Source organism: Aquila chrysaetos, chromosome 6 (assembly GCF_900496995.4).
Source record: "Aquila chrysaetos chrysaetos chromosome 6, bAquChr1.4, whole genome shotgun sequence".
Lineage (NCBI taxonomy): Eukaryota > Metazoa > Chordata > Aves > Accipitriformes > Accipitridae > Aquila > Aquila chrysaetos.
The window spans coordinates 27,415,578-27,441,602 of NC_044009.1; the positions used below are offsets into that span (position 1 = coordinate 27,415,578).

At 38.3% G+C, this 26,025-nt stretch overlaps 1 protein-coding gene across 6 annotated transcripts in view; it reads left to right on the forward strand.

Annotated features, from left to right (window-relative positions):
- Window positions 1-13,125, forward strand: part of SESTD1 (SEC14 and spectrin domain containing 1) — a 62,323-nt gene extending 49,198 nt beyond the window's left edge. For all 6 annotated transcript variants that reach the window (XM_030017925.2, XM_030017920.2, XM_030017923.2 and 3 more), the window contains 7 exons: window positions 145-259; window positions 1,354-1,513; window positions 4,880-4,961; window positions 5,277-5,399; window positions 7,251-7,442; window positions 9,885-10,006; window positions 12,373-13,125. In XM_030017925.2, coding sequence (XP_029873785.1) covers window positions 145-259; window positions 1,354-1,513; window positions 4,880-4,961; window positions 5,277-5,399; window positions 7,251-7,442; window positions 9,885-10,006; window positions 12,373-12,502 — 924 coding nt within the window. In that variant the 3' untranslated portion in view covers window positions 12,503-13,125. The remainder of the gene's footprint in view (window positions 1-144; window positions 260-1,353; window positions 1,514-4,879; window positions 4,962-5,276; window positions 5,400-7,250; window positions 7,443-9,884; window positions 10,007-12,372) is intronic.
- The last annotated feature ends 12,900 nt before the right edge of the window (window positions 13,126-26,025 follow it).

Here is a 26,025-nt window from a genome sequence, read left to right on the forward strand (position 1 = left end):
TTCAACTTGACTTTCATTTCCTGTAGATGCAAAGAGGAACTTCTAAAATGACAGATCTCCAAACATTTAAAAAAAGATTGCAGACCCAACCATCTGAAGCTCAAACTTCTTTTTAAATATCAACATTTATGTTTTTCATTTTAGTTGTCTCAGCAATTGGATGGCCTACTAGGAATGTTGTGTGTAGATGTAGCACCAGCAGATGGAGCATCAATTCAACAAACTTTAAAACTACTGGAAGAGAAGTTGAAAAGTGTTGGTAAGCAAAATATTTCTGCATTTCAGATAAATGCTAATGAATGCATTACAGGAAAAAAATCAGTAATCCCACCACCCCCTTTAAAAAAAGACAGCAGAAAAAAGACTATCTCTTCTGATTCCTAGCTAAGTAATGTTTCACCTAACTACCTATGACTTGCTTATGCTATTTACTGCATAGTAGTTCTGTCTGGGAAAATGATCTGGAAATGTTTTTTTAAATGTTTTATATATAATACATATATACCATTATCATCCATTTCATCTGTAAACAAACTTTTTCCCCCACTAATCATCCTTAACATCTTGAGAATATAGTGCTTAGATGATCTTTGTCTCCAGAACTGACCCCTTGATGATTGTTATCAACTCAGTTTTAGAATGCTTGTACTGAGTATTTTGCAGTAGTTTTGAATGTATATGTTAATAAATGGTACATTTAAAGTTGTTACACTGTCAAGTATATAGAATAGAATATTTCAGTTGGAAGGGACCTACAATGATCATCTAGTCCAATATGTTGTAGGAGAAAGAGCTTTGAAGCAAAATCATATATGGTTGAAGTAGTTATGATTGGAATAGAAGTTTGATGCATAAACTAGATATTCCTTTAGGAAAACAGATAGTAGAGCTGCAAATAATAGATGTAACAGCAGATTCTAAGGGATGGCATATTTTAGAATAGAAAAATGTATCAGCCATATGAGTTGTGTTATGAAGTAGTAACTTCTGTCAGCCATGGAAGAACATTTAGGCTGCAACTGCTTAGCTGTGATAAATATTTTAGGTATTGTGCAACTGTGTGGATTAAAGACATTAATTAGCTATTTATATGCTGAAAAGTTAATACTCAGTGTCAGCTTTTATTCCTTTTCTTGTTATCTGCTAGGTCATAGAATAGCAAAGCCTTAGCTCTTCGTTAATATAGACAAATACTCACTCAAAAGTTCGAAGGGCAGTGAAGACAGATAGTAATGTCCTTCTCACTTTCCAGCCTTCCATCTCAGATTCTGTTGCGTTTCACATCTCTCCTTTGGGGAAAAGAATAACAAATTTGTAAGTGACCATTGACTTGTTTTTTCTTTTTTTCTTTAGACTTAGGCTTGCAAGGCTTGCGTGAGAAAGGTCAAAGTCTTCTTGATCAAATATCTAATCAAGCATCCTGGGCCTATGGAAAAGATGTGACCATTGAAAACAAAGAAAATGTGGACCATATCCAAGGAGTGATGGAAGATATGCAGCTTAGAAAACAAAGGTAATAACAACAGTTCTAGTCATTAAGATTTTCATGTGCTGATAGGTCACTTTATTATATGTAAATGTATATATTTTTTTTTTTTAAGAGACCATTTTGCTTTATCTTCAGTTATGGGATGTAGTGCAACTGTAATTTATATTTGTGGTATATTTAAATGGGACAGAAGCCTTCCTGCCTAATCTGTTGTAGCATATTCCTAAATCCAAGCACCTGTTGTATTTCAGTACTGGATGGAGTATTTGAGTGCTTTCCTGTACTTGTAAATGCTCAAGAATTACACATTCCTTTTATATGGAGTTATGGAATGGATGCAAGAGGCATCATTTAAATGTTAGCAGCTTGAGATGGAAGGTATAAGACTACAGTAGTGATGATGGCCCTAAAATTCTGTATTAATTATGTACAGACTTGTTTATCCCCTTTTTCACAACCTCTATCCTTTAAGCATGGCATTTTCACTCCTGAAGATAGGAATAAAGATGGGATGGTGTCGGGGGACAGGGTACAGAATGGAGGCAGAGAGTTCAGTTTTCAAAATGTTTTTTTTTGTGAGTTTTGGAAAAAGATAGAGTGGAGAATGAAGTTGTAGTAGGGAATAATGCTGGGGGGAGTTGAATTTGCAAGAAGGATGGATTTTGCCATCACCTTCTTCCTCCTAGCCTTTCATTGAGTATTTTTTTTTAAAGATGTAGTAGTACTGGATTGGCTATAGTACTGCATTTTTTTCTACTCAACAGTGTGAGAGAATTAGATGATGTTGCTCATTATTACTGCTGGAACCCCTGACACAATAAAGTACTCTCCATAGAAAGTGCCTGAACTTTGAGGGCAATGGCTGAACGAAAAGGTGCTTCTAGGGAACGATGAGGTCTAATGAGCATCAAGTTGCTCAATTGAGGAATTAATTCTGCCACTCACAATTTGTTTTCTTAGGGAGCTTAGTGTAAGAAACCATGTGTTTTGGTAGTGTTTAGAGAAGGTACTGTTCTAAGTATGTCCTCTGAATCCTATTTACTTGAGCAGCACTTGTGTTTAGAGGGCCAACTGCAAAGAGCTGTAGAGGACCATGTGTCACTGTGCAGTAAAATGGCAGTTGGATTTCAGTACTGAGAAAAGAAATGCACGTGGGAGAAGGAAAAACTATATACATAGTACGGGACTCTGAACCAGCTGTTAAAGATAAATGTTGGAAGACTTTTGCAAAAATTGCTTTAACGTTCAGTCATACTGTGAGAAGCAAGTAGAACGCTAAGGACTATTAGAAAAGGAATAGAAAGTTAAAAGGAAAATGTCATTGTGTCACTGTATAGATTTGTAGTCCATTTCTGTTTTAAGTGTTACACAATTCTGGTCCCTGTTCTTAGAAGAATTGTGGGAAGTCAATTAGAGGATCAAAAAGTCAATAAAATGTTCAGACAAAGGTATGAAGCAGCCTCCAGATGATGAATGATTAAACAAGGTGGTTCTTCACCCTGGAGGAGAGACAAAAAAATATAATAAGGACTATCTCTCAGTCGCATTTAGTAGTAATTTTTGCAACACTTTTTTTCAAATTGTATTGAATGTTTCTTATTATTTATATACACATGTAGTATAATGTTTATTTCTAGGGGCATTTTGCTGTTTTAGTTATGCTTTTGGAACCCATAAACTGTTTTCCTGCACTATTAGAGCAACAAATTTCCTTTCTGTAAGCATCACAGCACTACAGGACATGTAACAAAACGCAGTATGCTAATGAACTGTTCTTTGGAAGTGCTTATGTTTGCAACTGGTTTGAAAAAACAGATCCATGCATACTGCCTTTTGCATTCACTTATAGTGCTAACTGTTGTTGAGATTAATAATTCCATTTGCACTGGATGGGAGTCTGAATCTTGCTGTCTACTTAGTAGGCTCTGAAATTGAAGTGGAAAGGTCATTCTGCTGAATGTATTAGCTTAGCTCTCACTGTGGAAAGAAAAGAACTTTCTATACTTTTTTTTTTTAATTCTAGCTAGAGAAAGAACTGCAAAATGTGCTTAATTCAGAACAAGAGCATTAAAATTAGTTGTTATATGAATTAGATTTTGAAATGCTTCCTGACAAGTTGTAGCAAAGGACTTCATCGTGTAAGGATTCAATTATTACAATCTTTAGTTATCTAAAAAGAAAAACAGAAATATGTGTTAACATCTTTTAGACAGTCCTCGTTTTATTCACCAAGAAAACTTCACCACCAGCTCACAGTACAGTTCAGAATTATGCCAGGTTTAAGCCAGCTTTCACCTAGACTGGAGTAGGATAAAGTCTGTCTTAGCAATGTAAGCCTCTGTGTGGCAAATCAAGGTGCAACAAGGTAAGGAACCTGCAAGGCTGCTGGAAGGTCTTGTAGCTATTGCTGGTATTACTGTCTGTAACTTAGCCATATCAGGAGTCTTTAGGATCATGATTTTGGTGGGTTGTAGTGCTCAGTTCTATTTATTGCATGTTTCTTACTGTTACGTGAGGCATTATATATTTTGGCCAATCTAAGCAGCACAAAAATGTTTCAATCACCTTTAAGCACAAATACGGGCTGGGCGATGAGTGGATTGAGAGCAGACCTGTGGAGAAGGACCTGGGGGTTGACGAGAAGCTCAACATGACCCACAATGTGCACTCGCAGCCCAGAAAGCCAACCATATCCTGGGCTGCATCCAGAGCGACCAGCAGGTCGAGGGAGGTGATTCTCCCCCTCTACTCTGCTCTTGTGAGACCCCACCTGCAGTACTGTGTTCACCTCTGGGGCCCCCAACACAAGGAGGGCAGGGACCGGCTGGAGTGAGTCCAGAGGAGAGCCCCGAAGATGGTCAGGGGTCTGGAGCACCTCTCCTGTGAAGACAGGCTGAGAGAGTTGGAGTTGTTCAGCCTGGAGGAGAAGGCTCTGGGGAGACCTTACAGCAGCCTTCCAGTGCCTAAAGGGGGCCTACAGGAAAGCTGGGGAGGGACTTTTTCCAAGGGCTTGTAGTGATAGGACAAGGGGTAATGGCTTTAAACTGAAAGGGGGTAGATTTAGATCAGATGTAAGGGAGCAGTTCTTTACTGTGAGGGTGGTGAGGCACTGGAACAGGTTGCGCAGAGAGGCTGTGGATGCCCCATGCCTGGAAGTGTTCAAGGCCAGGTTGGATGGGGCTTTGAGCAGCCTGGTCTAGTGGAAGGTGTCCCTGCCCATGGCAGGGGGGTTGGAACTAGATGATCTTTAAGGTCCCTTCCAACCCAAACCATTGTGATTCATGAACACTTGCATCTTAATGCTGTTCACTGAAAACATCACTGTCAAACTCATAACGTATTGTGTCTGCTATATGTATGTTAGTGAGTCTTTCTGTGCTACTCTTTAAGGTGTGAGGATATGGTGGACGTGCGGCGACTGAAGATGCTTCAGATGGTACAGTTATTTAAATGCGAAGAAGATGCTGCTCAGGTATGGAAAAGCCTACGGAATTTCATCGTTCTGGTCTTTGTTGTCCACTGGTTAAATTTATGGGAGTTGACAGTTGTACAGTATTATTTTTATGGCTTTCAAATGTAGTTTTATTTAGTGAATTTGTACAGTGAAAATAAAGAATATAGCAATGACTAAAAATAGTGCATTTGGTGATTGCATGCATGATCTACCAGTTTGTGATATCTCAAATTTTTTCTATATCAAAAGTATATGCTAGTACTGAAGTTACTTCACCCTTCTGGATTAATTTCTTTTCAATTTAATTTTGTTCTTTTGACTTCTGTTTTTAAGGCAGTAGAATGGTTAAGTGAACTGTTGGATGCTCTGTTGAAGACACACATTCGACTGGGAGATGATGCTCAAGAAACAAAAGTTTTACTGGAGAAACATCGAAAATTTGTTGATGTCGCACAGGTGAAATGAATTATTTTTTTAGCAATATTGTTTTTGTACAGTTTCAGAAGATCTCCTGAATAGAATTGGTACCTGTATGGACAATCGTGGAACAGATGTTGCTATTCTTAATGATTTGCCTCAATGCTTGAATGAAGAAACCGTGATTGCTGGAATTGGTGATGAGCCTAATGAGATTTTTGAAGTTCCATCCACAATAGTGACGGTGCAGTTTACTACCTTAAGTTTATCTACTTCACATAGGCAATGTAAACCACAAAATATAAAGTTCACATTGACTTTCTTAAAAGGCATATATTTCAAATGGTCTTTATAATGACTTTTGAATTACTGCAATAACATACTGAAATATGGCTGAGCCACTTGGTTTCAGTCTATTTTGTGCTGTACTTCATGAAACAGAGCCTGTCTTTCTATTGGTTTTCCAGATAGAGTTGACTGCTGGTGTATGATGGTCCTGCTCATACAAGAAGCTTTGGCACTAGCAGAGTTAGGGGTTGGACACAACTGACAGCTTTAATTCTTGATTGTAGCAGCCAACTAATGAATCCTGCTGTACAAGAGTCTACTGAAATTCACTGAAGCCATAGGGCATGTTTGCACACCTGTTTGCAAATCCGGAATATGCAAACAGATGCCGGGTACATGTGAAAGAATTTCGCCTAAGAATAGAAATGTACAAGCTGGGCATTTTTCAGGTGCTTTTTCAGATGTATACTGCTTTTAGGAATGACTAATTCAGACTTGCCAATTAACAGATGTGATGTTTTTTTAATTGCACCTGTTACACTGGAACTGATTTTTCTCTTTTGATGAATTAGAACTGACGATGACAGGAGAGTAGCTTACTGTTACAATGATGCGCCACAATGCACCTGGATGCTGGGTGACTACAAACATGGTAACAGTGAAGTCAGTGAGATAGTCATCTTGGCAGTAGATATCAAGTATCCCACGTAAGATCCAAGCAGCTATTTGAAATTTTCAGGAAGCTCTGTTCTTTTGCCAGTGTGAATGCTAGTGTCGTGGTTTAACCCCAGCCGGTAACTAAGCACCATGCAGCCACTCACTCACTCCCCTCCACCCAGTGGGATGGGGGGGAGAATTAGAAGGAAAAAGGTAAAACTCGTGGGTTGAGATAAGAACAGTTTAATAGAACAGAAAAGAAGAAACTAATAATGATAATAATAACAATAATAAAATGACAATAATAATAAAAAGGATTGGAATATACAAAACAAGTGATGCACAATGCAATTTCTCACCACTCGCTGACCGATGCCCAGTTAGTTCCTGAGCAGCGATCCCTCCCAGGCCAACTCCCCCCTGGTTTATATACTGGGCATGATGTCACATAGAATTGAATACCCCTTTGGTCACTTTGCCTCAGCTGCCCTGGCCGTGTCCCCTCCCAACTTCTTGTGCCCCTCCAGCCTTCTTGCTGGCTGGGCATGAGAAGCTAAAAAATCCTTGACTTAGTCTGAACACTACTTAGCAACAACTGAAAACATCAGTGTGTTATCAGCATTCTCCTCATACTGAATCTAAGATATAACACTATACCAGCTACTAGAAAGAAAATTAACTCTATCCCAGCTGAAACCAGGACAGCTAGAAAACGGGGGATTTTTTTTTTTTTTTTTTTTGTTTAAGAGCAAAAGCACTGTTTGGTCATTACAATTTTATTCATCAGCATTTTCTAGTAGACCAGATTAGTTCAATATACTTTGTGGGCCTAAATTGAGGAGCTTTCATAAACTTGTCTGCTGTTGTTTTAAGATGTTAATTAGCTACTAAATTAAACACAGAGTTTTTACGTGTACCTTCTTTCCCATCCCCTCCAACTTTTAGAGTACTTACGATTATGGGAGACAGTTACTGCAGGCAACTGTTGTCCTGTGCCAGTCCCTGCGGTGCACTTCGAGGTCCTCAGGGGACACGCTTCCAAGACTGAACAGAGTGTGGAAACAGTTTACAATAACTTCTGAAGAAAGAGTACACCGGCTGGAAACAGCTGTTGCATTTCATTCAAGTGCTGAAAAGGTGAGTGTTGTGTTTTTAAGAAGAAAAATTTCTTTAAGCAAGCAAAATGTAAGAAAAACAAAGTTATCAGTGTGTATTTATTGCCCCTTTCTAAATATTAAAAAAAAGCAGAAAGAAGAATTTAAGCATATTTTTCTAATTGTTAATTTCAATACTTAATGCAATTCTTGCTAGCATACCTATATTGGTATAGGGCCTGCTTAACAAAAAGGTAAACAGCAGCCCTGAAGCTCAGGTGCATTGAGTTGGGGCTGGAAGAATTTTTTTTTTTAACTCTTCAGAGGGGAACTCTTATGTTGATCATAAAGCATTTCTTTGTGTGTGTTAGACTGTAATTCTTAAAGGCAAGGAACACTTCTTGCTTTGTGGTTTTGTGCAGGCTATAATACAAAGCTACGGGGTCATTTAAGATCTTTGGAGAGTTAAAAGGAGTATTGCCTTTTAAGCTGTGTGCGTTTTTAATGTGATATCCTTCTCACAAACTGCGTAAATGAATGCAACTCTCACCAGTTTAGTTTCCATGCATGCTATGTTGCTGCATCTTGTATTTTGCATTTGGAGGGTGTTGAACATGCCGTTACGGATGCACGACTAACCAAATCCAACAGGTGTTAAAACTCAGATTTATTCTTCAGCAAAAGTTAGTTAGAATTCTGGTAACATTTTATAAAACCACAGGCTCAATGATGTAAAGAGAATTAATACTACATGGCCGACTTAAGAATCCCCAAGATTTAAAGTGATGGCTCAAAATGCGCATATCGCTCCCCTAAAAGCTGAGGGCTCTCTCCCTCGAGGAGTTACCTCGGGCGGTGCCCCGGCCCGAGGGGGAGTCCCCGACTGAAGACCCGCTGCTCCGAGGACGACTGATTCCAGCATGTCCTCCGGCGGGACCCTGTTTATACCCCTGTGGAATCTGACCTGTGGTCATTAAATTCTGCTGGCTAGGAGGGTCACCTCGGTGTACCTGGTGCATCTCGATTAGCCAGTTCAAATTTCAACCTGCAGCCTCCAGGGTTGCCTTCCCCTTCTCCCTTCCTGGAGAAGTTTCATTTCCTGCTGGCAGGATGGGGGGAGGAATGTACTGCCCCACATGCTTTCTTCAAAACACACCTCTACCTTGCTATGGTTTTCAAACTCCTGTAACCAACTGTCTCACCACTGTGCCCAGTTGGATGGTGCTAGAAGCCACAGAGGAGGATGAGCAATCGATAACAATGTTATGGGGAATAGTAGCTATTTGTTAACAGCTTGCTGAAGGGAGGGAATGCTGAGAGTTTTCAAATGCCTGAATTCGAGACAATATCCATTAATGTAGATCATGAGAGATATGGCCTTTTCGTCCAGGGACCATTCTTTCTGTGAAGTGATACATTTCAGAAAAGCAATTTAGAGTATGTATCTCTAATATTGACAATAAAATTGCATATAAGTGCAAAAAAAGCCAACCTTGGACATGATAAAAGAAAATAAATTCATTCTGTCACTGAAGGAGAGCATGGATGCAAAGTTGATTCGTATGCTCCTTGCTTTCATTCAATTCTTGTTTGTATTAATGGAAGATACTTTGAATTTGTAGGCATTGGGAGTTGATGGAGCTTCACAAAAGCAGAAATATATCATCTGTGCTGCCACAGATGACTGAAAAAAGTTTTACCTGATACCAAATTAGAATTCAGTGGTTCATAAACTCCTAAGAGTTGATTGTCTCAGTCCATATTATGAGCATTCTTTCATTATTGCAGTAGCTAATTGCTATGTTTTTAGACAATTGTAAGTTTAAAAAAAGTAAATGGATGGCTGAAAAAATAATGCTCTTGTTCAAAACCATAATTCTCCTAGCACTATTGTGACATATTAATGAGTCTGTGAGGAAAATATGCTGTTAATATCCATGCTGCTTTGGAAAAAAGTAAGAAGTGGCAGAGGAAGAAGTGGAAGAAAATATAGAGCTAAGTACTAAGATTGGGCCCCAATCCTGTCTGGAAACACTTGTTTTCAGACTTTTTTAATCCCACTTGTTCTGTGCCAGATGTAGATTTTAGTTTTGAAATGGCTTGTAAGGGGCCCTTTATTTTCCATGTTTCTTCCATCTCATATGACTGTCTTGTATGTTTAATGATGCGGGTTACTATTTTTATGCATTTTATATTTGTTGCTGGAATATTGTCTAGCAAGACTATTTTTTCTTTTTTGTTCCCTCTTAGAAGTAAAGTAAAACATTCTAGTACAGAACAGTGGTAGCCCTGAACTATCTTCTCAATGTAGCTTAATCTATATTGTCCTTTCTTGAATTATATGAATATTTCGATTGATCTCACATGAATGCAGCAGTAAAGATGCTGAAAGAGCATTCACTCTGCCAGTTAATGGCACTTAAAAAAACTACATGCTATCCCTTGTGTACTTTCTTCTGCATTTCCTTATTTATTTTTTCAACAGATTTTGCAAGAATGTCCAGAGCAGCCTGAAGCTTTTAATGAAATGGAGCGATTTGATGAAATTGAAGCAGTTGGGAAATCGCTGTTGGACAGACTAACAGTGCCTGTAGTTTATCCTGATGGGTATGCAAAATGTTTTTCTAGTGCCTTCGGAATATGCTTTTGGTAAAGTTTTATAATAGTCTCATAAGCAGAAGAATCTTGAATGCTTATTGTTGAAATTAAAAAAGCAGTGCACTGATAATCATTAAAAATTATTTCCCATCTTTTCACGGAAAGCAGGCAGGTCCAATTTCAAACTTTACACAAACAATGTGGCCACTTTCTCGAAGTAGTAACTTTTTCACACTCAGTAATGATTAGATTTAAGCAGTCTTTACACCAGTAAAGTATGTAGAAGTAACACAAGAAGGACCAGTCCTAATATCTTCTCCCTGAAAAAAGATACCAGATTAGAATCATGGTATTTTGATTAATTTATTTGCAATTCTACCTGTCTGAAGTCTTAAGCCAGTACATTGAAGATAAATTTACATTTGATTTATTCAGCAAATAAAACAGTACTTCCCTCGTGAGCTATTCATACTAATTTAAAATTGGTGGCTGTCTTGAGCTACAAAAGCAAATTGAATTTGGAATCTCATCTGTAATAAAACTCAGTTCTCTGTGTTCAGTAAAATACACTTGTCCATTGTGATGCTGAGCTTGTAGTTAATTTCTTCTGAGTATAACCGAACCTTGGAAGTAGTCTCTGGGTGTGTAGGATCCCGCACTATAATGAGTGAGATCTGAAATCAGTATTTTGAATTAGAGGCTGAAACCTTATGAGATGGTATCAGGTAACTGCCTTATGGGTAACCTAAAGTTGATCTGAAAAATACATTTACGGAAAGCTGGTTGTGAAAATTAATTTCCAAAATATCATGTTCCCTGTGCAGTATAGTTTCCTTCAGTAAGGAGTGCTACCCGTGAAGATGGACCGAGGCCTGAACTAGTAGTGATTTTTACTGCCCTTTCAGTAGTGTATTTGAAAATAGTGGAGGATTTTATAGCTGTGAGGAAAAAAAAAAAAACCAAAACCAACCCCAAGTGCGTTATGTTTGTTGAAGTATTTTGGTATAACTTTTGTATAGCAGATTTTAGTGACCTGGTAAAAGTAGCAACTGTTATTTATTCTTAAAACATATCTATTAAAGTAAAAACAAATATTAGAACCTGGGAAAGCTCCCCATGAAAGAAGGCGCTTGCCACACTTCGAGGTTTGAGTCACAACACGATGCTCTTATAGGTGTATATACACTCATATTTTAGGCTGACTGACTGAATCCTGAATGTTATTTCTGACCCCTCTGGCATTTCAGCAGAGTTCTGTGTGTCCCCTTTCTCAAAAGTGGAATCTTAGCTGTCCTGAATCCCAGGATCCCCTGCTCATCGTCCCTAGGAATTCTATTTTTGAAGCATTTAAAAAACAATTTGCAAGGGGTTCACTGATTAGTAGAAATAGCTTAAGAATTGTAGGAACACACAAAATGTCATAAAATGCTTGGAGGCATCTTCATCAACCTCTTTGCTACTTTGGACTTTTGTCAGTATCTACTTGGAAGTCCAGGTCACTGTTCCCTGTCCTGCTCATGGCTTCTAACCTGCATCAGAAAAAACACCTGCCCATACTGTGATCCCATACAGAGCTGTGCAATCTTTTGTCTTTGGAGTTCCCTAGTAAAACTAGTCTACTCCTGTGTGAAATAACTTTTCTATCTGCTTATGCCTGTCCCCCCAATCTGTCCAAAGTCCTTTGCCCTACCACCATTTCCAGTCTTCAACCTCTGTGCTTTGTAATTAGATTTGATACCTGTTCTTCTGAAATATATATTCTGTTCAAATCCTCCTTTTGCTATCTCCTTGGTTAGTGGTTTCCCTAACATTTCAGCTGTTCTTTTGCTGTATTTGAATGGGAGAAATCAACTTACAAGCCATGTGTTCTTTGCAGTTTGATAGATAGATGACATAGTTTGACAGCATGTGGCTGACTTCACATACACACAGTCCTTCGATAATGCAGCAATTGCATAGCCTCAGAATTCATGTATAGACAGATTTCCTTGATTGTCATAGTACTCAAAACTGCCAGACTGACTTGGGAGGTAGCCAGAAGTGTTTGGAAGTATCTAGTTGTACTTACAGAACAGCGCCCTGCTGTTGAGAGGATCTTTTGAGTATAAAAGGGTCATTTAGTATTTGTAATAATTTCATCAAGATCTGCTGTCAAGTCTCATCACTGTGTCTCCAAAGCCTTTTAAAGGTGGCTTTTAAATTTCAGAGGAAAAAGTGCCTATTTTTCTTATCTACTTTGTGTTTTCTAGTGCCATTCGCTGTATATTCACATACTGTCTTTTCACTGGTAACTTCTTGTGTTGTTGGTTTGTTTTTTTGGGGTTTTTTTTGTTTGTTTTGGTTTTTTTTTTTTTTTTTTTTTTTTTTTCTTTTAGGTCCGAGCAGTACTTTGGGAGCCCAAGTGATATGGCTTCTGCAGCAGAACACATTAGAGAGAAGATGAAGCTAGTTAGCCTGAAAAAGCAGCAGCTGAGACAACCAGAAGCCACTACCCCAGAGAGCTAATACTGACCCTTCTCTATGAATTCATAATAGGACTTCAGTTTGTAATCCAGCATGTTGTTTGCATATTACAGAATTTGGCATAATATATTAAAATGCATTTCACAGCCGTTATAAGTCTCATCTTTTTTCAGAGTAAATGTTCTCAGCATCTTAACACTGTACATCTATCAAGCCATAATTATTTAACATGCTATGAAACCATAGATTCCAAGTATCTTATGAAAAGGAACTGTAAACTTTGCACTGAAATTTGCTGTAAAGCTTTACCTGACCTGTCAGCTGCTTCTTAATTAAACAGCTGATGCAAGCTTTGACTGGTGCTAATGAAAGTGTTAGGAGTTCCATATTATGAAATTGTAGTTCTTTGCTTCCCCCTATGCCCAGGTGATGTAGTAATTTTAGACTGTAGGTAAAGTTCCTGCAGTGTAGACAGTGGTGACCCTATAATTTTAATTTGAAATACTTTTAAAAAAAAAAAAAAGATCATTTTTATTGTGCCAGTATGCAACCTCCCCATCAAATCTTTGATATATCAAATTCATTAAACAGATGTTTTCCTATTTGTATTGATAATGTATTAAAAGCTGTTTGTGCTTAATAAAAATCATCTTTTTAAAATCTAATATAAATTTGTTCTGGTCTGTATCCCCAAATGTCATTTGTGTTATATTTTTGTGATAAATGGTAGTAAAAATCATCACTCCCCCAATATTTTTACAAAGTTGGTATAATTTTTCTTACGAAATACTCTTTATAACACACTGTAGCTGTAAGGGGAACTGCTCTTGAACTATTATTAATAGGAGCAAGAGTCTTTTTTTTTTTTTTTTTTCTTTCTTTCTGGTAGCAGTACTTACACAAAAGTAAGATAGTATGTGCATAAGTCTGTGTTATATTAATAATCGTTTTGTTCCCACGTAAGACTGGTACATGTCTCTTGTGCTTTATTTCTAAGTCTTGTTTCCCTTTGAATGGAGAACCTTGAATAATGTGAATATCCCTGGTAGTACCTTTGAGGTTAAAGATTTTCATCTAATGAAAAATTATGAACATGAAGTTCATAAACAACTTAAAACCATAAGATTAGTAATAAAATGAAATTTATTAAGAGAAAGGAATTGGATTGAAACAAAATCAGCTGTGTGCATAATTTGGTTAACTTCTTGCTCTTCAGGATTTAATCTGGATAAATTCAATATTATATTTACTGCAAGGTGGTGTGGTATCTGACCATTTTAGAATACTGTGTGTGAAACAAACAACTGTAGGTCTAAATCACACTATATTTTGCTCACAGTAAAGATAATGCTCTGTTCTGCAGGCGTTGTTATTACTCTTCAGGTTTTCTTGATGGATCTGTCATTCAAATATTGTATTTACTTATTTGTCTCAGTTTTTCCACATTTTCTCCAGAGGAAAGTGATGTGTCAAATAAAGCAATTTCTCTAATTTTGAATTACTATTTTTTATAATGGCTTATCTGTAACTTCAGTGATAAAGGTATTTTTCCTCTCGGGGTATTTTGGCAGAGGAAATCCAATTATTTTCTGATGCATTTGATGCAATAGTGCAATATTACATTAATACTAGTTTAAAACCAACTGAAGTTTCACAGACCTCATTTATAAAGACACTTTTTCAATATAATCTTTTAAGATTTAATTTAGTTGTTTAATTCTGTTGAGAAAGCTGCTGTTACCATGGGTAATGTTTGGATGACAAATTTATTTAGTAAGAACCCAAACATGAAAAATCTACATATATTTAATGCAAAGAGCAAACACAAAAGTAAATTACGATTATAGTTGTTAATAAGCACTGTGTCTCCCAATTCTGCAGCATTTGTTTGTGAATCAAATCTACTTACAGTAAGTAATGGTCTGCAGTATAAAATCCCATTAAAATACTAGTTTATGGTAAGCACGTTACAAACACTAAGATTATTTGCAGGTTTTTATTTTATTTTTTATTCTATTTTTATTCTGTTTAGGGGCTCAATAAGGTATGCAAAACCAGCGCAGTATCAGAAGCTCCAAACTCATGACAGCTGCATTCACAACTTGGAACTGAGGATGGTTCACCCTAATAACCCCAATGTTGAGTTTGGCTCAGTGCATGAAGTCCAATCTTGAGACTGTTCTTAATCTGTTGTCCGGCATTCCTAGAGGCCAGTGAATTCTGACTTTCACCCTATTGTCTCTAAATGAGTCTCCAATGATATAACCCCTTGGGCTATGCCAGCTTCCCCCCCCCCTCCTCTCTTCCCCTTCCTCTCTGGAATTCCTTGCCTTTAGGGAAATCAAGTGGCTGGTAAGGTGCTATTTACCAGCACTTTGCGATTTGCCCATTTCCTGTGTATCAGGAATGATTGCAAGTAGTTTTTTAGGTCATGTTGTGTGTGTCTGCCAGATATTTCTGAATCCTTCCTATGAACTCTGAGACTTCCTGTCTTACTGAAGGAATTGAATAAACACCATCTGTTAAGAATACTGTTGAATTTAACTAATTGAGAGATATATTTTTGCGCTGGTCTTCTCTTAGTCAATGTACCATCTATGGTTGTACTTGTGCTACTGAACCTTTAGAAATGTACAACCCTTAATAGCATACAAAGTCAATGAAATATATAGAGACATGCTGAAAGGCAAAACTGCTCAAGTAATCTGTTACTTGTTTGTGCAGATACTACCCCAGGCGGTAGTGGTGGCTCTACCTGTGGCTCTCGCTCTGCACTTTTTGGTAGCAAAAATGATTCAAACAACAGAGTTCCAAAAGATGCAAATATGTGGGGGGTTTTTTTTATTGTTTGGTTTGGTTTGGGTTTTTTTTAACATAAATTGCCTGCAGTGAGGGATACAGTGCTACCTGTAAGATGGGGAGATAACAATAGAATAGGGAGGGATTGTTTGTAAGGACTGTAGTTACTATACTCCTAAGTATATTATGAATGATGACTTGGAAGTGATGGAGTCAACCCTGTTCCATGGTAATGAAATCAATAACAAGAATTTCTAAGTTCTTGTTAGCCAAGTTTGGATGTATTTGAAATGTTTCAAAATATAGTAAGTATTTTGTTACTCCTTCTGGTAATGTAATCCTGAGTGTGTTTATTGTGACAGTGAGCAACATCAGAAAGGTAATCAACTCCGTAGGTGTCATCTGTTTTTAGTAGGGCATCAGTTGGATAGACTGGCAGTCATGTAAAATGCTTATACCTATAAGCTCTTTTAATTGTGAAAGGTGTGTGGGCATTTGTATTAGTTTCCATAAAAATGTTTGATTTTGTTTACTGCTTAACTTTGTATTGTGATTAGTAGGACTAATGGGGTTAATTTTTTTCTTGGAAAAAACAGGTTTGGACCATGCAGACTTGTATAGCTTATATGACTGAGCATTCAGAGGGTTACTCTGGAGGTACAGCAGTGGATGGGGAAGGGTTGTGTGTGCAGTGGGATTGTATAGCACTTCTTATACCATCATTCTAGCCTAAGAATATCGGTGCCAGCTGACAAAAAGGTAGGGGGAAGATTTTTCCATCTCAGTAAAAAAAAAAAGTATCAGTAGGTCATGATCACAAGGAGGTGTTGTCATAGGCTTTCAGCAACAGTAATGACATGTAATGATGTTATGCTAACCTCCAGTTTCCTGAATTCTTTCTACAGGTTAAGTTTAATCTGTATAAAGAGATTATTAGGAAGGAGGAAGAAAGGAAGCAAGGAAGCTTTTGGAACTACAGATGAAATAATTCTGTAATAGCGCATTATGTGAGCTCTGGAGCTAAAATGCTGAGAAACGGGTGAAAGCAAAGATTTGGTGATTCCTGACTTCTGAAGTCTATCCCTTATAACTCTCTAGACTCTTGCAGCAGTAATAAGGGAGTCAGCACTGTAAAAATGCTTAGTTATGTTAGCCTTCTGCTTTAGGTTAAAGAAAATAATCAGAAGGTTGGTCTAAGCATACAGGATATCAATCTGTACATATGTAATAGCTGCAAAAGTGCCTGAATGTGAACTGCAGGGCCAGAAACTGTTCGAATATCTGGAATTTACATAAAATCGCTCCAACAAGGTGATTAATTCATGATCTCTTTGGAGACAGATATTTTGTCTTTTTCAGGTTTGTGGAAAAGCAATATAATCTGAAATAAGATACAAAGGCAAATAGACAAGCAGTTACATTACAGCTGGTTCCAACTTGCACAGTCATTTTGAATCTTGGTAGGCTGAGTCTTTTCTGTAGTGTGCCATTTCCACAATTTCCTAATACGTAGCACTGCAGGCTATTGCAGAGTTACTTCTGGGGAATCAAAATCAGATGTTACAAAAGTACACTGGGCTATCATTTTAAAATCATTGATGCCTGTAATCATCCCACTTCTGTTTCCTCCACTTATAGTCCCATTGTTATACTACTGATGCTTCTCAAGACTGCATCTTAATTGAAAATTCTATTAAAAACTGACTAATTGCATGCCTTTTGCAAGAGTATGGAGTCAAGGAGTTCTTCAAGATGTTTTTCATCTGGTGCTCAGTGGAGGTAGTTTTACTGTAGAGATTTACTGTGTGGAAATATAGGTAGGATTAAATAACCACACAAAAATGAGTTTGGTTTCCCACTTCTAGTGGGTCCCTTTGTACAGATCCCCAAAACACATGGTAGTTTAGGACCATTTTTCTGTGACTTCAAGGTTAATTTGGAACCTGAAGGTGAATCGTTAAAGAAACTTGGGAGAACACCTCTGATTCCATCAAATAGGAAAACAACATATTAATCAAATATCAGAGATATTTAACAAAAATAGATGCTTGTGTGACTAAAATTTTACAAGAATGTATAGAGACAGGATATATTAAAGTGTTTAGTATATGTAAAGCATTAATGATACACTTAAGCTCAAAATAGCAATGAAAATTAGGGCAACAGCTTTCTCTTTTCATGTCAGAGTTGACTTCAGTTTACATAGGTCTCTGTTACAGCAAAGATTATGGGAATATAATATAGAGACAAGAGGAAGGCTGAATCAGGATATAAATTCCTCTCGAATGGAGGGGAGAAAAAAAATATACTTGAAATGTCAACTGTTCTAAGGAACTAGGTTTGAAAACATTAAAAAGTAAATGAAAATCCCAATCTTTTTAACTTCAGTTGGAAAAGTTCAGCTAATTTTCCAGATACTAGCGATGTTTACAGTTTATAAACTGGAGACCAAAGAGCTAGACTAAGTTTTGAAACTTCTCAAGCACAAAGAAAAGCAAAGGAAGCTTTAATTAGTCTTAAGTTTATCATTTTAGAATATCTTGAGAAGGTTGTTAAATGGAAACGATTGGTTGTGTTAGCAAGCCTTGTGCAGATAATTTACTTTAGTAATGAACAGAAATGGCAATGTGATTTTTCTTGCAGATAAACCACACAATAATAATGCTGGGGTTTTTAGCAGTTTAATGACAGCATTGAAATGCCAAATGTGTTGTGACTGCCTAATGCTACAGGAAAAACTACCTTTTTGTGCACAGGTAACTAGCACACGAAGTGTGCTTAAAATTAAGCGTGCTTAAAAGCTTAAAGTAATTTAAAATTGTTAAGCATGTTTTTTTTATAGTTCTACAAATTTTAAATATATATTTTACATATTAGCAAGCCTTTTAGCCATTCCAGAAACAGCTAGCCATTGATTACTGTCAGACACCACTGATGCAAGCTCTTGTTGGGAAACCTCTAATGCACTTTGGATTTGTATGTGAAGGGGAGGAGTGGTATATCCTATGTAAAATATCCCATTGATTAAACATCTGTGCTTAAAATGTCCAAGTAGACCCCATGGAACTATCCCTAGTTTCTAATACTCAGTATGTAATAATCTTTCTTTGGGAAGGCTGATTTAGCCACAGATTATCTGTCAAACTTCCATAGCAAACTGTGCCACTGACTGCACGTGACCTATATGACTGCTTTGCACAGCCAGCTAAAGCATGGTTTCTACTTAATGACTGTATAAATACACTCAGCTCTTCTGAGGATCCTGACATTACACATCCCAGTCCTGTTCTGTCTGCTCTGCTACAATACTGTCACCGTCAGAAGGTAACGTGTATGTTAAGTAGATTAGAAAATAATGGAAAGGAAGTCTAATAGTACCTGTGGGTCCTAGAACATGCACAGTAAGATGCTTGGGCAGTTCTGTGTAGATATGTATTGCACATAGAATAAGGCTGTGATGTAACAGACATTGTAACAGACATTTTAGAGTTCCTTCATTGTTTCCAGAGAAGAATTTACTTTTGGCATGAAATGGTTGCTACTGCTAGTGTGTGTGTTGGGAGGGGATGACGGCTCAAGGTAGATGAGCCAGGAGACTCCTGAGAATCACTGACTCTATTTGAATGGATATGAATGCTCCACACACAGTATGCTTCTGGTTGGGTCTTAGAAAACTTTATTGAGCCCTTTCCTAGATCTTACACCAAACATTAATTCTAACCATCTATAAATTATGGAAATAAAATGGAGAGTGAAGCTTATTTTAGCTGTAAGAACTGCCTCTTGGAAGAACTGATGGAAGACCTGTTGCTTGAGATGTTTTATGAACAAATACCTCTCAACCCCCCTGATTTTTATTTGTTACTGTTCTCCATTTTGGCAGGAGCAGTCAATGTGTTAATTTCAGTGACGTAATTTTCAGACATGCTTCACTGTGTTATGCTTGGTTTGCAGCGTATGGATTGCCATCTCAATTTGGGGGTTTCTGCTTCCCGTGTTCATTTTCTCAGCAGGAGTTTCAGATGCTGGGTAAGTGACAGCACATTCCCACTGTCATTGCTGACTTTCCAGGCATGCCTGGATTGCTCCTGATCCCCATGCCTCGCAGGATCAGAGGTTGCACAGTTCCAGTGGGCTGCAGAGCTTCAGTAGGATGTTTCTCTCAAGTACTATGCCAGGATTTTTTTTTTTATTTTTTTTTTTTTAAAGTCTTGGCCAAGTGATAACTGTCTTTTAACATTCCATTATCCTCTTAAGGTTTTTAGACTACTAGGAAAGAGAATAGCTTTCATGGTGTCTTAAGCATTTCCACAGGCACATGTACAGCATGGTTGCTTGCTATTTGATATGATTGTGGGATGTGAGTCTGACTTTTAGAGACTTGGGAACAAGCCATATACTAAACTGGTACTAAGTGCAGACCGTTCTCTTTCTGAACCCTTGTGTGCAGCTCTGCATGCCTCTATTGGATGATAGATAACTGCAAGCTAGTCTCAGCAGGGTGAAGATTGTACAATGTATTCAACACATTTGAGTGCTACTCCACGTATCTGTGGTGATGATGTGAACGTGATGCCCCACTGTCTGCTTTATATCACTCACTGCCTCTCAGAACGTAGCATTCCTCTTCTCCAAGACAAATGTATCCAAAGAAACACAGTAATGTGGTCAGCTGTAGCCAGGGCTTTTATTAATGCTTTGCTTGAAACAGCATCAAAAGGCTGCAGCGAGCCACATGCTCAATGAGCCTTGCAAGGTTTTTATTTCCACCCATCGTATATGGCCAATTCGTTAGGTAGCTGCCATTTGCAGGCATCATTTCATGGTGCATTACCTCTGCAGAACCAGTCATTCATGAAGAAGCCAGGGCGTTTGCTCCTGCAGGTGACAGAAATGTGAACTATTGGAGTTCTTTTTGCTATTCAATGTTAGCTGTTACCTCTCCTCTAGGTATTGCTTTGTCTTCTGCACCTTATCAGAGACACATCCACACGTCTACCACGAAACTGTCTTCTCCGCTAACAATTTTGTCAAAGGCTTTGCAAGTGATCCAACAGACATTTTAAGGGGTTTCTTCATTGTTTCCAAAGAAGAATTTACTTTCAGGATTAAATGGTTGCTACTGCTAGTGTGTGTGTTGGGAGGGGATGACAGCTGCATTCCCTGCTTCACAGGGTTGCTAGGAAGGAAACCTCATTAATATTTGGGAGTGGGTGAGATGTTATAGTAATGGAAATCGCGCACACACACAGAGGATATAAAAAGTGCAGCTCAAATAATTTTCATCTTGGAACACTGAGGTGATGAGGTTTTTTCCTATATATGGTAGTGAGACCTGAAGAGCAGTAGTCAGCAAGAAGAAAGGAGGGAAAACCAAGGAAGTGTAATAAAACCATTTGGTGAATTGTAATGATAGCATATGTCCATACATTTCATATGGTTTTAATATTTTGTACCTTCTATGAAAACTGGTTTGCTGCTAGGTGACTGTGCAAGTGAGATTTGATAAATGATCATATATTAACATTATGGTTGAAACAATAGACAAAGGGTAACCTGGGAGATAATTACAAAGTCTAGTCAGGTGATTAACTAGTAATTATTCATAAGTTTTGCAGTTCTTTGCTCTTATGACTAGATGTTCCTGTATGCTAGATGAGAACAATGTTGAAACTGACCACATGTGATTGAAACTGCATTAAGCTTCAAGATCAAAGAACAAGGACAAGAACAAAGACTTCAAGGACAGCCAGCAAGAACTTCAAATGGGTCGGTGGTCGCAAAAGCAGCCCTTCAACTCAAAAGGATCCTTCATTGCGCATGATCGGATGTAGGCAGTACTAAGATAATCAGTTGCAATTATTTTTATGTATATGTATACTAATCTGATTAATATGCAATTAGTTATTCTATATAACCTGTTAGTGCTAAAGCTGTGGCATGCACGCTAGGTGGAATTATCCCCCGTGCATCCAGCGCTGCAATAAAGAATGCCTGCTTTCTAAAACTCCAAAATGAGTCTTAGAGAGTTTCTTCGACCGGCTTTTCAGTATCAGTAAGAATTTAATTTACGATGCAAATATTTATAAAAATCATGTGGTGTTAATAGGTGGGCTGTAAGGAAGTTTGGGAAGATCAAGCTCATCCTTTGAAGGCAGTTAATCAAATACCCTGCAAACAGAAGAAATGTTAACACAGCAAGAAAAAATAACTCAGAGAAAGGGGTTTAATTACAGAATACTTACTAATATCAGATCGAGTGGAAAAAAAAAAAAATCGCTGCACACCTGTGAAGTACTCTTGCATGCTATTTTTATGCCTGGAACACTGAAAGCAAGGTTCTAAAACATAGTTACTGCAGATCCTGCTGCATTGACAAGGGATGACTTAAGGTACATCATCTATCTCTGCCTTCTGAAAAGACTTCTGTGTAATGAAAGGATGACAGGGGACTCCTCAAAAGTTTCTATTAATTTAGGCCAAGTTCTGGGATTCCTCATTGAAATGTGGCTTTCAATCTTTCAACTCTCTCCTGGAACTGCTTATGTTGGATTTCAAGCTCTGTGGGTTAAAAAATGGAGGCAGTGAAATAGTTTATTTTTAAAACTTTCTCTTGATTTAGCTAAAGATATAGAAAGCCCACAGTAATTGTATAACTGGAAAAAAAAAATCTGAATCTAATATTCCATCTTGCAATTTAAGAGGATTATTTAAGATTATTTTTTTAAAATCTGAAGAGTACTGTAAAACATATTGCATGATTTTAATGAACCAATGCAAAACCAGACAAATATGAAACATTAAGGATTTGCAAATACATTAGCATTATTATTATTATTTTAAATTTATTTTATATACATCCCTTTTACCTCAGGGCCTGACACTGTGCCTCAAGAGTAACACCCTTATTTATGGTTGTTTGCAAATTAGAGGATAGGAACAGACTGGAGCAAAACCTACTGTACATTCAGTGACACCATGATATCTTCTGTAAACCTTTTGTAAAAATGTCAGTGTATTTTTAATGTGACTAGTCAAAACCTTAATTTGAAAGTTGTTATTTTGCATTACATGAATTTTACCTCATTACTCTAGCAACGTTATTGTTGCCAGTGAGGACACAGTACTGTTCTCGGCCCTAACATTCAGGCAAATTAATGGGATGTCTGAAAGCGTATCCTGCAGGACTCTGTCTCAAGCATTCTAATATTGAAATTGTGTTAAGGTTAAAAACAAAACAAGAACCTCTGTGCAATTTTAAAAATGCAAGAAGCTTACAGTTGTACTTGGTTTGACATTTTCTTTCTCCCCCCTCCCCTAATCCCGTTACATATAGAGTGTCCCCAGTGTAGCTTTGTGTCTGACTGCAAATTTCAACTATAGTGCTTGCCTGCCTTTTGTCTTCCACACTGTGAGGAAGATCACAGGAAATTATACCAGAAAATCTTGTATCCACCATATCATTAAACTTCAATTTGTATCCTTTTTCAAACAAAGATGTTGATTATTGTACTGGGCAAACCTATTTTCAAGTGTGAAATTTAAGGTAATTAAGCAATGGGGATCCTTAATCAAAGCAGGTGACTGCGGAGTTTGCTAGCAGACTGATACTTCAGAAGAAGCTAGTTTGAGAAATTGGAAAAAGTGGTTAAAGAAAAAAAAATTAATCCACAATTCAAAGGAAAAGACTTTTGTCCTGGCAAAAGGATCCCGGACATGTTACTGGATGCTCTGTGACAGATAAAGCTCTTGGAAAAAATACATCTGAGAAACAGGTTTATTGGTGTGATCAGCACTGATGCTGATGGCCTATGGTAAATGTGTATCTGTAAAAGGGTCATAGATAGAACCTATACCTTGCAGGTCTAACACTGACAGCAAGGTCACAGATGGTCAATTTAGTGATTAGTTTTGCAGCAATACTGCAGTTTTAAAGTGAACTCCTGACTGTGTTCATTCACTGCGTATTAGTTGGGCTCTCAGAGCATTGTTTTATTAGACACAATTTAGTCTTTAGGATAAAACTAATCTGGAAGCTCAGATGCAAATGTGATTTTAAATGATCTGACACTTACTGTGACATTAGGTTCCCGACCAATGTGTGTGTCACCTTCCCACAAGCTGTTTCAGCTTATACCCAACACAGACATATCAGTAGCAAGATCTTGAACAATGCAGAGCTCTTTCAATACCCTGACATAGTTCTCTTGCTACAAAGGGACAAATGCCATGTGTGTCTTTGCACTTACTGTTGATTGTCAGTCCTAATTCATTCTTGCAACTCTTAGCTTCCACTTTGTCATTCATCAAGACTTCTCCTGGTTCTCTGGTCCAGTCTTTTGTCTTCCATCTCCCTGTTTGAATTCCTTCTTTTTCTTATCCTTTTTTAAATTGTTCTTTCTCCCATTTTACACTATTTTACCATGGTGAGAGCTACATCTTCTGCCTCCTGCTGAATTCCAAGAGGAGAAACCTGAGGTCCCGAGATGACTGATCATTAATCTGTGTGGTGGAAGAACGAGAAGCTGCTTGGAGCAGACAGCAGAACAGTTCAGTGGCTTTCCTGAGGGTTTGCTACTTTCATGACTGCTCTGGGGCATAAGAGAAAAGGAATGCTGTGTCAAAGTCAAGGGAGTGAAAGCAGTGTTCTTGAAGACAATGATTGCACCTTGGGCACAGCATTGCAGCCACACACCCTGTATAAAGAGCCTGAAGAGTCTGTCAGATAGGAACATGCTGCCAAGGTGGGCTTTCAGATCCTGAGATGACAACGAGGGAGACTCCAAAGGAGTGTGCACCCTCCAGACATGATCCAGGGTCCTTGTCCCTGGAATCTGCAGTAAAATCCAAAAAGGACATGCTGACAGACCGCTTTTTGTTTTTTTCCTACTACAGCCAGGTAAAGATACTGATTTTTCTATACATATCTTTGGGGGAAGGAGGGCTTCTGGTGATATTACTGCACTGGGTGCAGTGGTGTGGAAAAGTGATACCCATCTCTGGTTTGACAGCATGGGCTGCTAGGCTTTTGAGATCAATTCCTTCAGGATCTTGAGCTGTGACAGAAATCTTCCTGTAGCAGCTCCGTGTTGCACAGCACTTGCCCAGGTCCTACGCTGTGTGGGATACCTGGTCCTGGTGCTCAAGTGAGCCAAATGTGCAGAACACCAAGATAACATAGCTCTCTATTACTTAAGGTCCTGATCCATGGACTATTTGGTCCTCTCATGGGAAAGGGCATGAGAACATCTTGGTTTCTGGCATGTTTGTGTGCGGAGAAGGGGCGATTTCTGCAACTGTAGAGGTCCAGCTGTGAGGACACTCTGGAGCAAGAAACAGGGCAAAGGGGACTAATGGCCCATCACGAGGTTGGAAGAGCATTGTCATCCCTGAGTAGTATTTCAAACAAAAGCTGAAGCCTGTGTGTTAAAAATGAGAACTTCTAATCTCTCCTTTCTCCCGTCACTTCTCTGAATGAACAGCTGCAGGCTCTCATGCCTACCCTGTCCACACCAGCAGCAGAGAGCAGGCAGAGATGGCATCTTTTCAGTAACAAAGACCTATGGAGCCAGTGGCAACCCCTCAGAAGAAGGGAGAAAAAAATCCACTTTTCAGGTTCTGGAAGAAATCAAAAACACCAGCTAAGACACAGGAAAGGTGATGCTGTCCTAAGGATGATACGATCTCACCAGCCTGCATTCAGTTTCCCAAGCTCAGAGCTTCTTTGCATGGTAGACCACAATAAAAGCCACTCCAGTAGAAAGGAGTACCAGAAAAACCACTTTGCTTCAGTTTTTCCTCAAAAGATGTCCACCAGGATAAGCATACATTCATTCCAGATGATCTGCCCATGGGATTAAGTCTACTGCTCCCCACTATGGTGTCTCATAGTACGCAATGCCATGCAGACAGCTTGGTTATCACGGTGTCACTTGGAAGCAGCATGAAGAACAGTGATACGTATAAAGAGTCTGGGTACCACGTTTCTACCCATTAAACCTCTCCTATTGCACTGAACCACCTGCTACTGCAGACAGCAGCATTCGGATCAAATGAAGTTTGAGCAACTGGGCCCGGAACAAGGAACAAATCGCCTGGTGACTGTACAACAGCAGGAGGTTTTGCTATGGATGGCAAACAATGGCTCTGAAGCATGTAAATCCATCTTAGCTGCTCTTCAATTAGGGTTGAAAGAGTATTGAGGGGGAAAAGTTTTTTTTTTAATTATAGGCTATGCTTCCTAAATGTACATGGGTCTTGAATTCTGAAGTGTTATGTGCCATCCTTTGTAGAGTGTGAAGGGTCACTTAAACAGGGAACAGTGAGGGAGTATCCTGTGGTCACACCCCCTCACCTCTTTAACAACACAGTTTCAGACAAATAAGCGGTTGCGGGGGGCAATATTTCAGTACTTCCTTCTTTTTAACCTCTGCCAAGTATGTCCCAATTCAGCTCGCTGTTTGAGGTACCATGAGATGGAAGAGGGAAATGTGTGACCAGAATATACAGAGGAATGCTCAGCAGCGTGAGCCTTCAAGTAGCAGAGTTATACAAGATGGACTTATCTTTTTAAAACAAAACAAAGCACTGCTATTTATAACTTCGCTGATAAATGGCTTTTTTTTAAAAAGGATTCTAAAGCCTCGTGGTTCTTTAACACTTAAAATTCAACTCGCCTGCTGAATTTTTCTTTTCTAGATAAACCCTCCCCAATATCAGATGACTAAAGTAATGTGCTATTAGACATGTGGCTGTGTAACAGACTT